General features: G+C 42.0%; 2 protein-coding genes across 9 annotated transcripts in view; both read left to right on the forward strand.

Moving 5' to 3' along the window:
- LOC127952830 (N-acetylglucosamine-6-phosphate deacetylase) overlaps nt 1-15,801 on the forward strand; it is a 154,202-nt gene that overhangs the window by 107,143 nt on the left and 31,258 nt on the right. The window contains exon 1 of one of the 2 annotated variants that reach the window (XM_052551663.1): nt 13,061-13,079. The exons of the other annotated variant lie outside the window; for it this stretch is intronic. The gene's annotated coding sequence lies outside the window, so the exon portion shown is untranslated. Of the gene's footprint in view, nt 1-13,060; nt 13,080-15,801 lie in introns of those variants that run through there. 2 annotated transcript variants of the gene reach the window in all.
- The window catches only part of LOC127952811 (Fc receptor-like protein 5), a 140,874-nt gene that overhangs the window by 6,085 nt on the left and 118,988 nt on the right, over nt 1-15,801 (forward strand). The window contains exons 7-8 of one of the 7 annotated variants that reach the window (XM_052551630.1): nt 1,588-1,722; nt 1,888-2,058. The exons of 4 other annotated variants lie outside the window; for them this stretch is intronic. In XM_052551630.1, the coding sequence (XP_052407590.1) occupies nt 1,588-1,722; nt 1,888-2,058 (306 nt within the window). Of the gene's footprint in view, nt 1-1,091; nt 1,284-1,587; nt 1,723-1,887; nt 2,059-15,801 lie in introns of all 7 variants that reach the window. 2 more of the 7 variants (XM_052551626.1, XM_052551629.1) reach the window with 2 other exon arrangements.

The raw sequence follows: 15,801 nt of genomic DNA on the forward strand, positions 1-15,801 counted from the left end.
TTCTCTCAGAGTTTTAAATGCAGCTCTCATTGATATAAGAGTGAGAGATGATTTTGAGAGAGGAAGTGTGCAGTTAGTGCTGTTTGTGAAGAGAAATACACTCTGTTGTGTTGTAGATCAGTGTGTTTGTTCAGACATTCAGTTTTTTGCTTTGTAATAAGATCTGTTGGTTTGTTTTCATAGTTAATGTGCCGATTGTCTTAAGCAGATATTTGCTAGTACACAGTTAGTAAGAGTGCATTTATTTCTCTGTTTGTGTTCAGAGTGTTGGCTTGACGTTTCCTAAACAGTTCTCTGCTGTTATGATGAAAAAGCCTGTATGACAGTGTTAGTTACTCTCCAGCACTGAACATTATGCAGAGGTATAGGCATGTGACAGCACCAGCTGTTGGTCAGAAACTACAATAATTTCTTAATTTTTTTGCATTTTAACATAAACTGCTGTGCCTGCTGCAAACCTTAAGTGACTGATGAGTCTCAGTGACTGCTGCAGGTGCTGTGTTTAAACGCTTTAGTGGCCTTAATTACATCTCTGTTGCTCCATAATTGCTGCCAGCAACTATATTTCTTCCATTGTCTGTGAAATTAAAATGCACTGATTATTTACTAGTGAGAGATCTGCTGAAAAACATTCACAACTCACACTCCCAGTGAACTTATATTGAAAGATATTCCCAAACCAACTCTGACTGTTGAACCACAGAGTTCACTGTTCACTGGAGACTCAGTTACTCTGAGATGTGAGGTGGATCAAATATGGGTTAGATGGGAGTTTATCTGGAGAAAAGGCTCAAACACTGAATCTACTGAAGCTGCAAATAAAACAATCAATTCAGTGACAGTCTCTGATGGAGGAGAGTACAGGTGCAGAGCACAAAGAGGAGGACTTTACACACATTACAGTGAACCAGTAACAGTGATAATATATGGCAAGTATTTTTGATCACTGACACTGAACAAGTGACTATAACAGTTCTAAAGAACAACACTTCAGTCTAACTTGATTTAGCATGTGTTTTACAGTAAAGTAACTGTGTTTATACTGTAAAAACAACACATTATATTCATTGTGGATTGTTGTTATTGTACAGAAAGACCAAAAGCCAAAGTGAGCATTAAACCTGATCAACATGTATTCAGAGGAGAGACAGTCACTCTCAGATGTGACATTGATGGTGAAGGAGTCACTAGCTGGAAGTACAGCTGGTATAAAGACGGTTCAGACAGTGTTTTCAGTGAACTACAGGAACACACATTCAGTTCTGTTACTGAGTCTGACGCAGGTAAATACTCCTGTTATGGAGCAGAGAGGAGGATCACGAACATCACACATCAGTGATGAAGTTACAATGACAGTTCAAGTGGGTTCGATCATCTATTCATAAACACACACAAGTTTAACATGTTATTAATGAGTCTTCTTCTTCGAATCCATTGCAATTTCAGATGTCATTCTGCCAGTCTCTGGCGCAGGTCACAGCTGATGGAGTCAGTTTAGCCAGATCCTGGGGGCTGCACTGGGGGGCGTTTTCACACTCCAGTAGGCTAGGTGGGACATTTTATTAATGAGTGATTTCTGTATTTCAGATAAACCCAGAGCAGTTTTAAGTGTTTCTCCTCAGAAGTGGTTGACTGAAGGAGATCCAGTGACTCTGATCTGTGAGGTTGAACACTCCTCTACAGGCTGGACATTCAGCTGGTTCACTGTAACTGTTTCATCAGGTAAGATATAATGTGATTCATGTGGTGTAAATCAGCTAGTGTTACTCAAGACAAAATTGTTATTTAAAGCTGCACTAGGGTATTTTGGCATCTCTATCTATTCTATCTAATGTCTGTTCTGTGTGTTTGGGATCTCTATCTAAATTCTATTTTCACTATTTAAAGACCACAGAAATCTTTATAAGCTGCTCTCAGACAGCAGCAGAGGAGCTGGAGGAAACTACACGGTCAGTTCTGCTGCTCTAAAACACACAGGAGTTTATATGTGCAGAGCAGAGAGAAGAAAACCAGTCTATAACACAACCTACAGCAACAAACAGCCACTATGGGTCACTGGTGAGTTCAAATAGCAGTAGGAATCACATTTTCCTTGACCTTTTCATAGGTTGATATACTCTAAAAATATACTTCAAGTATCAGAATTCAAAACTTCCTCAGTCCACAGTATGTTTGAGAAGAATTGATTGTCTTCTCAGGCGTTTCTCCTCCAGTCTCTCTGATCATCAGTCCCAACAGAACTCAACACTTCACATCTGTCTCTCTCTCTCTGAGCTGTGAGGACCAGAGTAACTCTGATAGATGGAGAGTGAGAAGATACACAGACAATGAGCGGCTGGAAGATTGTTCATCATCACACTGGGGATCACAGACAGGATCTACATGTACAATCAACTCCACCAGCACATCAGACACTGGAGTGTACTGGTGTCAGACTGAATCTGGAGAGAACTATCATCCTGTTAATATCACTGTACACTGTGAGTCTGTTTCTGTATTCATTCATTTCTAAGGCAGTTTACAATCAATACATGAAACAGGTTGATTAAATAACTATATCTAGTAATATAGAGTTATATCTGTGCTACTGGGACTTGAAATCGAATTATTAGACAAAATTAAGCTCTTTCAATAAATTAAAGACAGATCCATCTCATTTTTAGAACTAGAGACTTTAGCTTTTTTAACTCAGTAAGCAGTTGCTCAGCTGTGTCCTAGTGATCAGAACACCATAAAAAACATATGCTCTCGTTCAGATAAAGTGCTTGATAAAGTGTTTGTTTCTCTCTTTTTCAGCGTCTCATTCAGAATCTCAGATCTCTGTCCTCCACACACTCAGTTCTGTACTGACAGTTTGTCCATATCTGATAGTGACAGTCGTGCTGATCTTCAAATGCTGCAGGATGAGAGGCCTAATGGTTAGAGGGTAGGACTCCCAATCGAAGGGTTGTGAGTTCTATTCTCGGGCCGGACGGAATTGTGGGTGGGGATAGTGTATGTACAGCTCTCTCTCCACCTTCAATACCACGACTTAGGTGCCCTTGAGCAAGGCATCGAACCCCCAACTGCTCCCCGGGCACCGCAGCATAAATGGCTGCCCACTGCTCCGGGTGTGTGCTCACAGTGTGTGTGTGTGTGTGTGTGTGTGTGTTCACTGCTCTGTGTGTGTGCATTTCGGATGGGTTAAATGCAGAGCACAAATTCTGAGTATGGGTCACCATACTTGGCTGAATGTCACTTCACTTTTTATAATCATATTTTACTGATCAACAATGATTATTATCATTAAAGGTACAATTCGTAAAATATTTGCAGTAAAATATCCATAAACCTTTTGTCCAGCTGATTACTAAAAATATCTCTAATGTTCTAAACCACTTGTAAATCATGAGAAAATTCCCATTAAAAACAGTGACACGGGGCAGTGCAGTCGCCTGTCAATGTCGTTTGTTGCACATTCGACTTGAAGCAGCGTTGCGCAGAATGATCACTCATCTGTTAAATCCAGGATTTATCTTTCCGTCTGATTGATGGCCCTCATCGGTTGGGTAGAAGACAACAAATACCATCATTCCACGCTCCTTCTTAGCGTCATCAAACCACGTGATTGTTATTGTTTTGGTAGTGCGCCCTCTAGTGGCAGGTCCTACAACGTGTACCTTTAATGCTGTCTGGCTGAATGTACATGTGGTCAATTTTAACATTTGTGTTTGTGTGCATGCATCACTGTCCTCCTTTGACTTGCAGCTAATGGTTGTTAGATTCAACATGAACCGGAATTTCAAACCCTCGGACTTCTGAGTGAAACAGGATATTCAACAAGAAAACATGTAGAGCAAAACTTGATTTTACTCTGCATTACATACATTTTCTTCTTTGTAGTTGCTAAAGAATTATCTGATTTATGTTAATAACAACAGTGACTCAATTAAACTGTTTGTTCATAAAGTTTTGGAAGCTTATCTTACATTACTGCTTTTCAGTTTTATTGTACCATAAACTTCAAAGTTTAATGTTTTTATTTTGTTCTGCTTTAATATTGTAATCTAGTTCAATCTTTTACAGTATAAGTATTAGTACAACTATGTTATGTAGCCTCTGTGACGTTTGCCTGCTTTACAACCACATGAACATGCAATTTGTAAGCATTTTTATTCATTATTCTTTAGTGTATTCTTTATTCATGACTTGTATTGTTACAATGTTCTGCAACTTTTATTATTTTCTTTTTCTTTTCTTTTTTTAATAAAAAGCAGTGCCTTTTAAAATATTGTGGAGCTGATGCTTTGTTAAAATACTCTTGCAGTGTCACAGTAAAAACAAAAGAACCATGACCTATGAGCCAATCAGGTTAAACGTCAATTATTATACTGTAATCTACATTAATTATTACAGTTAGAATGCACATAGAAATAATACCAGAAAAAATAAAACAATTCCTGAATATTAATTTCTCGTATCCACAGCTAAAGAATGCACATGAGCATATACTGTTATTCTGAATGGTGTATGAAAATGTTGCATACTATTGTTCACCTGGTAAGAATTGTTAGTTGTGGTCATGTTTTGTTGGTTTTTAATTGCTACTGAACATGAACACATGGTGTCAAAAGATGAATGTGTGTTTAGATTTGTGAAACTCAAGAATAGTGTTAATAGTTCTGAGAAATCCTTTAGAAAATGGGGTTACATTTGTGAAGTTTGGCTTATATAATGAATTCTAGTGTCTAAATTGTAATAAGGATAGATAAATAAATAAACTTTTAACATGTTGATCAACAGTAATATTGATGCCTCTCAAGCATCACTTATTAAAGTGTTGGAAAAGGAAAGGAAGGACTTGACTTGTGGTAACCCATACTCAGAATTTGTGCACTGAGCCAGTGTCACAACACAGGCCTGGAGGGGGCTGACTGAGGATGAGCTGAAGTCAAGCAGAGTCAAGACCAAGGAACAGACAGAGTCTGGAGGAGGTGATGGGAAGAGGGAGGCTGGTCTAAAACACAGAAGATTCTGAGCTGGGCAGAACGAGCGAGGATGCAGGAGCTTCTGAAGGCTCAGAAGACGCAGGAGACTAATGTCAAGTTCAGACTGCACGATTTTCAAAGTAGTCGGGTCACTGTTCTTTTCACACTGCATGACTATCTTGGCCAGCATTCAGTTGCTGCTGTATTCACACTGCATAATGGATCGGTGACAGATGGTTTCACACTGCATGAGTTTACAATGGGAAGAATAGCTTGTCTGGCATGCAAACTACGTTCCCTTTCAGTCGGTCACGTTCTACATTACATCAGAAAGAGACTGACAAACGGGGTCTCACTTGAGAGCCCAATCACCTTTGAGTGGTAACAAAATGAGCCAATGGTACACAGTATACATTGGTCTGCAGGATTTGCATTTCGAGCTCCGCCCTGCTGTGTGGGTGTATAAGAAGCAGTGCAAGCAACTCGCATTCAAGCTTTCGCTTCGGAGCCGAGCGCGTCACTTGCTGTTTTCACCAGGGTGTTTACAAACGAGTCAGCTGGTATAGGTGTGACGGCGCGATTCAGCTTATATTCAGCGATACATCTGAGTTTCCTGCCTTCAGCTTCCGCGTTCCCCTTGGCACTTCAGCACCACTGAAAGAGGTTTTTATTTTTCTAAAAGAGTATATGGGTTGAGTTTGCATCTTTTTAAAGATGTCATTCCGCCCGTGTGTTTCTGGGTGCAGTCATTACATGGCTCTTCATGGATCGCTGTGTCACACATCTCGGCATTAAGATCAAGACTTGATTACCGTAAAAGGTATAAAGTCCTCTCTGCCACACCCCATTCTAGTGCCTCTTCTAGTAAGAAGGCTACTTTGGCTGGTGACCAGGGTGATCTGAAGGTTACCGTGTGGGCTTCCCTGACAGGCCAGCCTCCCCGGGAATCACCCCCTCACAAACGCTGCAGCCGGTTGAGTTTCCGGATTAGTTTGCTGGACCCTCTCCTTCTCTTGACATCTCATTCGGGGCTCGTGAGGAAGACCTAATGTCGATCGCTGCATCACAAGGCAGGCATGGGTCCTCAGGAGATGAGGATTCAGCTGTGTTGCCTCCCTCAGGAGTGCCAGCGTTGCCCGAGTCTGATCCCAAGCTGACGACCATGACGGCAGAGCGGCCAAGGGGTATGCTGGGATTCCCCCAGTGAAGTGTTCTTTTGCGATGCAATTGTGTCCTCAGAGCACCTCCCAAGCTTCCCTCCAAGGCCTGTAAGTTCTCATCCACGCTTGTGGCCAAGGCTTACAGAGATGCAGGTCAGGCTGCTTCTGCCCTGCAAGCCATGGCCACCCTTTAGGTCTACCAGGCCAAGGTGCTCAAAGAGCTGCACGTGGTAGTGCTGACTCAGGGGTTTTGCAGGAGGCGCACACAGCTACATACCCCGCTCTCCCAGTGAAGAAAGTTATTGCGCACTCCTTGGGTCAGGTGATGTCCACTTTGGTGGTCCAGGAGCGCCACCTATGGCTTAACCTGGCAGACATGAGGGATGATCGGATTCAGCTTCTTAACTCCCCGGTCTCCCAGGCTGGCCTCTTCGGTGACGCGCTGAAAAAATTCTGCCTCCCAGATGCAGTCTGAGGCCATCAAGCAAATTCTGCCCCATCGGCACCATAAGGGCAGCGCAGCCCATCTCTGCCCCTAAACCTGTGTCAAGCCAAGCGGGATTCCTGAGATGGGTGGCCTGGAGTTGGGGATGTCAGCTAATCAGGAGATGGTAGCAGGAACACTCCTTTCCCCGGAGGAGGGCCGGGGAAGAATCCTTTGTTTTCTTTTTTTCACCTCTAGCCCCTCGGGCCAGTGGTACCCAAACCTTCATTAAAAGAGCTGTTTCCTCTACTTCCAGTTCCCAAGAGGCCATGGGCTACAGTTGGCAACGTGCTTCCTACCTGCTATCTTTCCCCTCTCCCCTTGCCAGTTTCCACACAGAGCGGAACGAGGTGTCCATATCCTCAACTACCTCGATGACTGGCTGATTCTAGGTCACTCTGGAGTGTGGTTGTGTGAGGACAGGGATCTGGTGCTCAGACACCTTGCCCGTCTGGGTCTTCAGGTCAACTGCGAAAAGAGCAAATTCTCCCTCATGTAGAGGATCTCTTTTCTTGCCATGGAAATAGTCTCGGTTGCCATGTTCGCACAGCTTAGGAACAAGCGCGCACAGTCACTGCTGAATTGCCTGAATTGAGTCAATTCAAGGGCAAAAGATTGTTTCCACTGAAACTGAGGCTCCTGTGGCATATGGCATCTGCAGCGGCAGTCATACCGCTCGGGTTACTCCATATGAGAACGCTTCGGTACTGGCTTCACGACCGAGTGAGCGTCACTCCGGCCTGCCTCCGAACCTTCACCCCGTGGTTGGACCTTTCATTTCTATGGGCTGGCCCAGAACCAGTGTCCAGACATGTTGTGGTGTCAACAGATGCCTCTGCCATGGGCCGGGGTGCCATATGCAACGGGCATGCTGTGTCAGGTTCCTGGACAGGACCCTGACTTCAGTGGCATGTCAGTTGCCTTGAGTTGCTAGCAGTACAGTTTGCTCTGCACCGTTTCAGGGCCCTGCTGAAGGACGTTCTAGTCCATAGGGCCAACACTGCGACTGTAGCATACATCAACTGTCAGGGCGGTCTACGCTCCCGTTGCATGTCTCAACTTGGTCACCATCTCCTCTTGTGGAGTCAGAAGCATCTGAGGTCGCTTCGTGCCATTCACATCCCGGGCAGGTTCAATCGTTCAGCTGATGAGCTTTCACGTCAACAATCTCGCCCCGGGGAATAGAGACTCCAACCACAGTCGGTTCAGCTGATTTTGAAATGCTTCGAAGACGCTCAAGTAGACCTTTTTGCCTCTCCAGAAATTCCCACTTCCAGTTGTTTTACTCCCTGACCAAGGACACCCTTGGCACAGGGCGCTTCTGGTGCTCAGCTGGCCACTAGGCCTGAGCAAGTATGCGTTTTTCCCCTTAGTGAGCCTTCTTGCACAGACGTTGTGCGAGATTAGGGAGGACAAGGAACAGGCCCTCATGGCTGCACCTTTTTGGCCTGTCTTTTGTTGTTCTTTATGTGGTGAAGATCCCTGGAGATGCCCGATAGGGTCAGTGCTTTCCTTTGTGGCAACCATTTTGGCTCACCATGACCCTGTTGATGGTAAGTCTCTTGGGAAGCATGATCAGGTCATCAGGTTTCTGAGAGGGGCAAGGAGGCTCAATCCACCTCACCCTCATCAAGTTCCCTCTTGGGACATGGCAGTGGTTCTGTTGTGCCCAAAGTTTCAACCACGACGTCTGGAGATCAGGTGGTGAATGCTATTGTCCTGGCTTATCAGGCTCAAGACCTGCCATGCCCCCTAGGGGTGAGAACTCAATTAACTAGGAGTGTAGCCTTCTCGCTAACAGAAATCTGTAGAGCTGCAGGGTGGGTGACACCGAACACATTTGCAAGATTTTATAATCTCTGCATAGAGCCCGTCTTCTCCCAGGTACTTGCCCCTTCGCGACAGTAAGGACCTGCTCGGTGTCAATCCACTTGCTGCACCATTCCACTCCACGGACTGGATGCGTGTGCCCCTCAGATGAGTTCCTAAGTTCAGAACCCTGGGTTCCTCCAGCACTTGCGTGCATGCCCTATCGATCAGCCCTGTGTGGGACTAGGTGCCTCCATGTGTCGTGATTCCCCTTTTCTGGGCAATCCCACATGTGTATTCCGCAGTAAGTCTCTTGATAGCGTGTCTTTCACTTGGCAAGTACCTTGCCAGCTCTGTCGTTGAAACATCCACCCTGCGGGCTGGGTACCTCAGCTGGAATATGCTACACAGGGCATTCTGTGTCAGGTATAGGCCCTCACTCATGCAGGGTGCTATCACTCACATGGGTCACTGGAAGACAGAAATTTGGGGGTTTGTAAGGGACCCCATTCTTCAGTCTCTTTCTGACGTAACCTTGAACATGACCGACTGAAAGGGAACATCTAGGTTACATATGTAACCCTTGTTCCCTGGACAAGGGAACGGAGACGTTACATCTCTATGTATATAATCTAGATGTTTCACATTCAAACACACATGAGAAGTGACAAGGAGACAACACGATATCACTCGTGCAAGACTGGAGTTCTCACGTGAGACTGGGATTATTATTAAAAATGGTAGCCCACAATAAGCTTGCAATACAAATTGCCTGTGTGCTGATTTGCAGCGAAAACAAGAAAAAGAAAAGAAGCCATGCTTGCCTAGGGATGAGCCTTTCTGAATGAAACAGGGTGTCTCTGTGTCTGCAGTGGGCTCAGGCATAAGCTCTATGCAAAGACTGCATCCCGGCACTTGTTCCAGTCTAAGACAACGCAAGTATTGTACATTTAACTAAACGAAACAGGTTTAGTATAAGCTATAGACCCTGTTATAAACGGTGCTGATGGTTTTATTCAGGTGGGTAATGGACTCTTTTCATAGCTTCATTCTCTCATTTTCCTGATGGTTTCATCCATCAAATCTCATTTGCCCTTTCCCCTGTATGAGTGATTGTTTGTTTATTAGACTAGTTTGTGTTAGTGTTTAGTTAATAAAACTATTGTGCACAAATTACATGAGTTTCTGATTCTGCCTTGCAAATAAATGTCCCTTTACAATTTTGATCCTTGCTTCAAGCTCTTAATGCATTATTAGGCTACTGTAAGAAGGTTGTTTTCTGTGGCCAGTGGCCACGAAAATATCCTTTCTTAAAGTTGAAATGTTCACAGCAGAGAATTGTTTGGGGAATGAGAACAAAAACAGATTCTTACTAACTGTGTACTAGTGAATATAACAGCAACAGTGATAATAAGTGTAAAACAAACCAACAGAACTGATTCAACAAAGCACAAAACTGAATGTCTGAACAACACACTGATCTACAACACAACAGAGTGTATTTCTCTTCACAAACAGCACTAACTGCACACTTCCTCTCTCAAAATCATCTCTCACTCTTAAGCCGCGTTTCCACCGCAGGAACTTTACCCAGGAACTAGGGACTTGGTCCGGTACTTGGTGTGTTTCCACCGCAGGAACCAGGAACTAAATAAAAGTTCCGGGTAAAAAAATGCCCCCCAGAAAGTCCCTGCTGGCAAGGTGGTACTTTTTTAAAGTTCAGGAACTTTCGGGGGCGGGACTTTGGCGCTAAACATTCTGATTGGTTGAGTTCACGCAGCATTGGTTGAGTTCAACCACCATTTATTCGGATCAACATTTTCAAAATATTACTGTTATTGTGTCATGAAATGTAATTTTAAAAGTATTTCAGGCGAGAATGTAGTTGTTTGAAACTCAAATCTGTTGTTTATTTATAAAGACAGCGCCTATTTAAAAATGTGTTTCGCCGATCTCGTAGACGGTGAGCTCCACTCAATCAGCGGGAGCTCAGTCCTCATGTATCTGCAGAGAGCAGCCTCTCCTGGGATAGACCTTCTGATATGCGCCGCTGGCTCTGATGTGTCTTTAGTGGTTAAACATAAAATATAATTCAGCTGCGGGGTAAATCTAACAGGTTTTCTTTGGTCTGTATTCAATTTATCTATATGTTAAAATGAAAATAAAAAGGCAAGTCTATATAATATTTATTTCATTGTAATGGCTGTATATAACGTTACAATAATCCCTGAACTAAGTACATTTCTAAAGCTGTTATTATGTTTAAATGAAAATGAAAGGAGGCAGTGGTATTTTATATCCTATTCCGTTTTATTGTAAATATACTGAGGGGAAAATTGCAGTAGCCAAAGCAATCTGAGTTCACGCAGCATTGGTTGAATTCAACCACCATTTATTCGGATAATTTTCAAATATTACTGTTATTGTGTCATGAAATGTAATTTTAAAAGTATTTCAGGCGAGAAGTAGTTGTTTAAAACTCAAATCTATGGTTTATTTACAGTGTTGTGGATTTGTTACTTAACGCGTTAGTTTTGTGCGTAAGTAATCAGTAACTTCGTTATTATTTTTTTAAAAAAAGTAATCCGTTATTTTTAGGAAAGGAAAATCCCAACTGCAGCCTGCTTTTTGTCAGACAGTAGTCCTAGGTCTACTGTGCCACCTGCGGATGTATCAGCGGAGCCGAAGCTCTGTGACCGTAAAGTCAATGGCTGTGATGCGTCTGTGCCCTGCGCCTGACCCTGTGTGTGTGGGTTTTTTTTTTCGAACTCCCGGCAAGATAGCAGAGAGGACAGCGTTTGGTTTATGGAAGAGCGCACATTATTTTCAATTTGTCAACGAAAAAGAAAAGAACATAACGGTAAAATGCACACTCTGCGTTGGTGAAAAGCTTCTGTCGACCGCCAAAAATTCTACCTCAAATTTAACGCTACGTTTTAATCACTACTTTGAAGAGTAAATATAAGAGGACTGTGTTAAAGCGAATTTAGGCTTGTGACTGTGAGTGACACTTTAATAATAATTAGTTCGGCTATTAAGCGATTTGTCATTTGCCTGTGTGGCAGTGAAGGATTTAATTCAGTTTGTTATCATTTTTGTTTGACAGGCAGCTGTTAATTTCTGTTAGATTGTTGGCTGGCTGGTTGTTCATCATTTCTAAATGGATTTAAATCTGCAAGCCTGTTTAAGGTTGTGTTTACAAGTAAGCATACTTGTACTTTGATAACTGCATTATTTAAAGTTAAAGAAAAATCAGGAGTTATCTTGTGGTGCTCATAATATACAGTAGCCTAGGCTACCCGGGCTGGGTAACGTTAGGTGCGAATTTTGATTAATAATATGTTCTGTGATAATAAATAAATAAAACGCCATGTGGAATAGCCTATTGCTGACTGTCTTTCCTGTTATTGTTATGCTGCAGTGTTAATTTAGTCGGATGTCTGTCGTTATTCATCGTCGGGAGTCACGACTTCTAGGTGCATTTAAAGGGGCCGGGGGCTGTGTCTGTCATGTGTGAGCCGCTGCAAACGGCTTTTAATTTTTGGTAACGCATGAGTACTCTAACGCGTTACTTTTATGAATAGGTAACGCTGTATCATAACTGATTACTTTTAATTGATGGTAACGTTGTAACCTAACTAACTACTTTCCAAAGTAACTATACCCAACACTGTTTATTTATAAAGATCATGCCTATTTAAAAAAATGTGTTTCGCCGATCTCGTAGACGGTGAGCTCCACTCAATCAGCGGGAGCTCAGTCCTCATGTATCCGCAGAGAGCAGCCTCTCCTGGGATAGACCTTCTGATATGTGCCGCTGGCTCTGATGTGTCTTTAGTGGTAAAACATAGCATATAATTCAGCTGCGGGGTAAATCTAACAGGTTTTCTTTGGTCTGTATTCAATTTATCTATATGTTAAAATGAAAATAAAAAAGGCAAATTTATATAATATTTCGTTTCATTGTAATGGCTGCATATACACATTTCCCTGGACTAAGTACATTTCTGCAGCTGTTATTATGCTTAAATGAAAACGAAAGGAGGCAGTGGTATTTGATATCATATTTCGTTTTATTGTAAATATACAGTTAGGAAAATTGCAGTAGCCATGACGAGCAGACTGAAGTTATCAAGTACGCTGCTGTTTATAGATTTACCGGACTTGCGTCGTCGCGGATATCACACTCCTGAGACTAATGCACAAAGTCTGAACCAACTACCGAGGATGCACGTCCAAAATCAGCATACTTTAAAAAAAAAATTTTTTATCAGCGGTACTTTGTATTGAGAAACGCGCGCAGACCTACGTCACCAGTCTATTTGCCTAATCTACCCGGTACTTTACACCGCGGTGGAAACGCAGAAAGCAACAGGTCTGGGGGGAAAAAAGTTCCTGGGAAAAAAAGTTCCTGGTACAAATGTTCCGGGTAATTTCGGTGGAAACGCGGCATTACAGTATTTCCTGGACTAGAGCTGGGCTTGAAACTCAGAGAGCAGCGAGAAAAGGGAAAAACACACACACACAAACTTGTTAATTTTTATAATATAATAGTAATCAACACTCAGATCTTTATAAACACCATGACAGATTCAAGACGCACAAATGTACCTCATGTGTGACACAAAATCTTTTGATGTCTTTGATTGTGGGATATTCTTTGCGCAGTTGTGTGGTTGGAACTCAGCTGGGCCTATTTCTCCGGTTAGAAAGAACTTCAGTTACTCCAGAGTTAACATGTCCAATCTCAATGTTTATTTGTGTGAATATGCACAAAATGTGGTTTCTGTCAGAGAACAAATGAAGATGATAAATATACATGTTATAATATGAAATGAGAAATGACAGATGCAAAGATAAAACAGATGCAAAAATGTAATTATTAAAATGCTGGTCAGAGACTAAATAAATATTTACATTGACACACATGACAAGCAACGCTCTTATACAAATAAATAAGCATTTTTAATGGCAAATAAACAAATAATTTGTCGTATACGTGAGGATTACAGCTATGGTATTTATATCGATGCAATCATTTTCCTGAGGTAAAATAAACTGAATTACGCTATGACACACTCTGAAACAGATCTACTATGATAATAAATGTTATTACTTACGGAGTTATTAACGCACAGCAATACCAGACAAAGGAAAACATACTTTAAAGGAATAAAGCCAGGGAAACTTCATATCAAACTACTATGCTGGATGCTGTCGAACTGAAAACTTTTGCGCATGCACCAGACAAGTCTGGACAAGTTCGACTCGCGCATGTGTGAGGCAGGGAATTTTGTACATTGATAATCTTGTAACATGTTTTCAAAAAATGTCAAAGCTGTTGTAAAGATTTTCTACAGACATTTTGTCAAGAATCATTCAGTATCACATTGAACAATATTTATTTGCTATAATGGAAAGTTATGTTCTGGTGTGTTTAATGAACAAGTAAAATGGAAGAAGATTTTAATGGATCTTTATTGTTATGGTGGTAATAGCTGTATTTATACTTATACTCTTTTTATTTCTCTCTTGAACAGAGAGGGAACTCAAATTCAGGTCACTTCTTTCGTGTTGACTGGTCACTGCGTAGCAGGAATCACCAATAAGACCACAGCAATCCATTCCTGTCGTCCTGCGGTGGCCCTCGGAAACAAGCCACTAGTAAACATTCACAAAACTCCAGCTCCTCCTCTAGGAAAGAAAATTTGTCAAAATTTAAGTCAAAACAAAACATTATTCACAACCCATTATACTGGCAAAATGTGTCATGTGAACCAGAATATTCAATAAACCAACGGAGGAAAATGCTTAAGTTAATTGGGAACTGACTGGTTCAGTATTATTTACGTAAATTACAGTATTTCATTAAAATTGGAATTTAAATTGTAAAATAAACACCCATTTTGATTTAATGTGGATTTAAACATATTAGATTAGAACATGAATGTGAGAGTGAAGAACAAAGTACAGGAATGAGAAACAGATAAAACATTATTTTACCAGGCTCTCCTCTCACCCCCTGAGGTCCTGCAGTCGTTGGTTGAGCAGTTCCGCCAAGCCAAGAGATGAATCTCTGCAATCGCTCACACCGCAGGGAGAGTTCTCAACCAGACTACGATTATATGTTGAAAAAACTGTCAGAAACCAAGTCTCATCAGCATACTGCAGTTTTGTTTTCATCGTGCAAGGGAAGCCACTAATGTAATCATTTTCAAATAAATTTCTTGCACCCCAGAGCAAGCAGAGTTCCAAGTTCTCACAGAGCTCAGAAAGCATTTCCAGCACCTCCTCTCACTCATCCTCCTCCTCCTCTTCCTCACTCCCTCTCTCCTTGCATTAATCTCTACACAGCACTTCCAAACAGCGTTTCATCTGCTCGACCTCGATCTGTCCTTTACTACAAGAGCTCCTCTCAGAAAAATCCTCTAGAAAGTTGGATAAGAGAAAGCAATATAATATGCAACACTAACATCAATATAACAGCATACACTTGTAAAGGCGGTCGCACACCGGACGAGACGCGCCGCGTCGCGTCGCGCCACATGTAGGACAACTCGAGGTATCGCACACTGGACGCGCACATTCTATATGCGTGAGCTCAATTTCGCAGCAAGATGGGAGAGTTTTAACTTCATCTATTATTATTATTTTAAATATATGATTTTAATTGATAAAAGCTGAGTTTTGAACGTTAATTAATGAAAAGAATCTGTGTTATTATAATAAGTCTGTTATTGTTTTGTTGTATCTGTTGTCTAGGCAACTGTGCTGCTGAAAACGTAACCAAACACTTTGTAATGTTTTATTTGAATGAAACAAGTGTGCTGTACTTTAATTTCAGTTTCAGTTTATAACATCTGGGTTTTTTAATATAAAACTATGCGGATGGCGCTCTGTGGCGCGGCAGAAATTTGAACAGCGTCCTGAGTCGTAGCTGGGCGCCGCGGACAGACGCCGAATGGCGCCGCCGGTGTGTGTACACTCATAGAGAATAATGTGTTCGAATTTTAAAGACGTGGCGCGACGCGACGCGGCGCTGCGCTTCTCGTCCGGTGTGCGACCCCCTTAAATCTGTGAGATTGCATGGTGGCTGGCGCTACTGTTTTGTCAACCACTTGCATCAGGTGTTCTCATGGAGCTGGATCTTGAGAAGCAGAACCCGGCCTCCACAGCCATCTGAAGCACACCTTACAAATTACAGGGGTGATGCCTGTCTCCACCTTCTGACATCTAATGAGAAAAAGATTCATCACACATCAGTGTTTTTCTGTTAGTCCATAAATGTTTTTTTTTAAATAGGTCCAATAAATACATTCGTTATTAACGCTTTGTAAAGACAAATGATAGTCACAAAATCACATTTACAATTTGTAAAAAA

The sequence above is a fragment of the Carassius gibelio genome, chromosome B3 (assembly GCF_023724105.1).
Source record: "Carassius gibelio isolate Cgi1373 ecotype wild population from Czech Republic chromosome B3, carGib1.2-hapl.c, whole genome shotgun sequence".
Classification (NCBI taxonomy): domain Eukaryota; kingdom Metazoa; phylum Chordata; class Actinopteri; order Cypriniformes; family Cyprinidae; genus Carassius; species Carassius gibelio.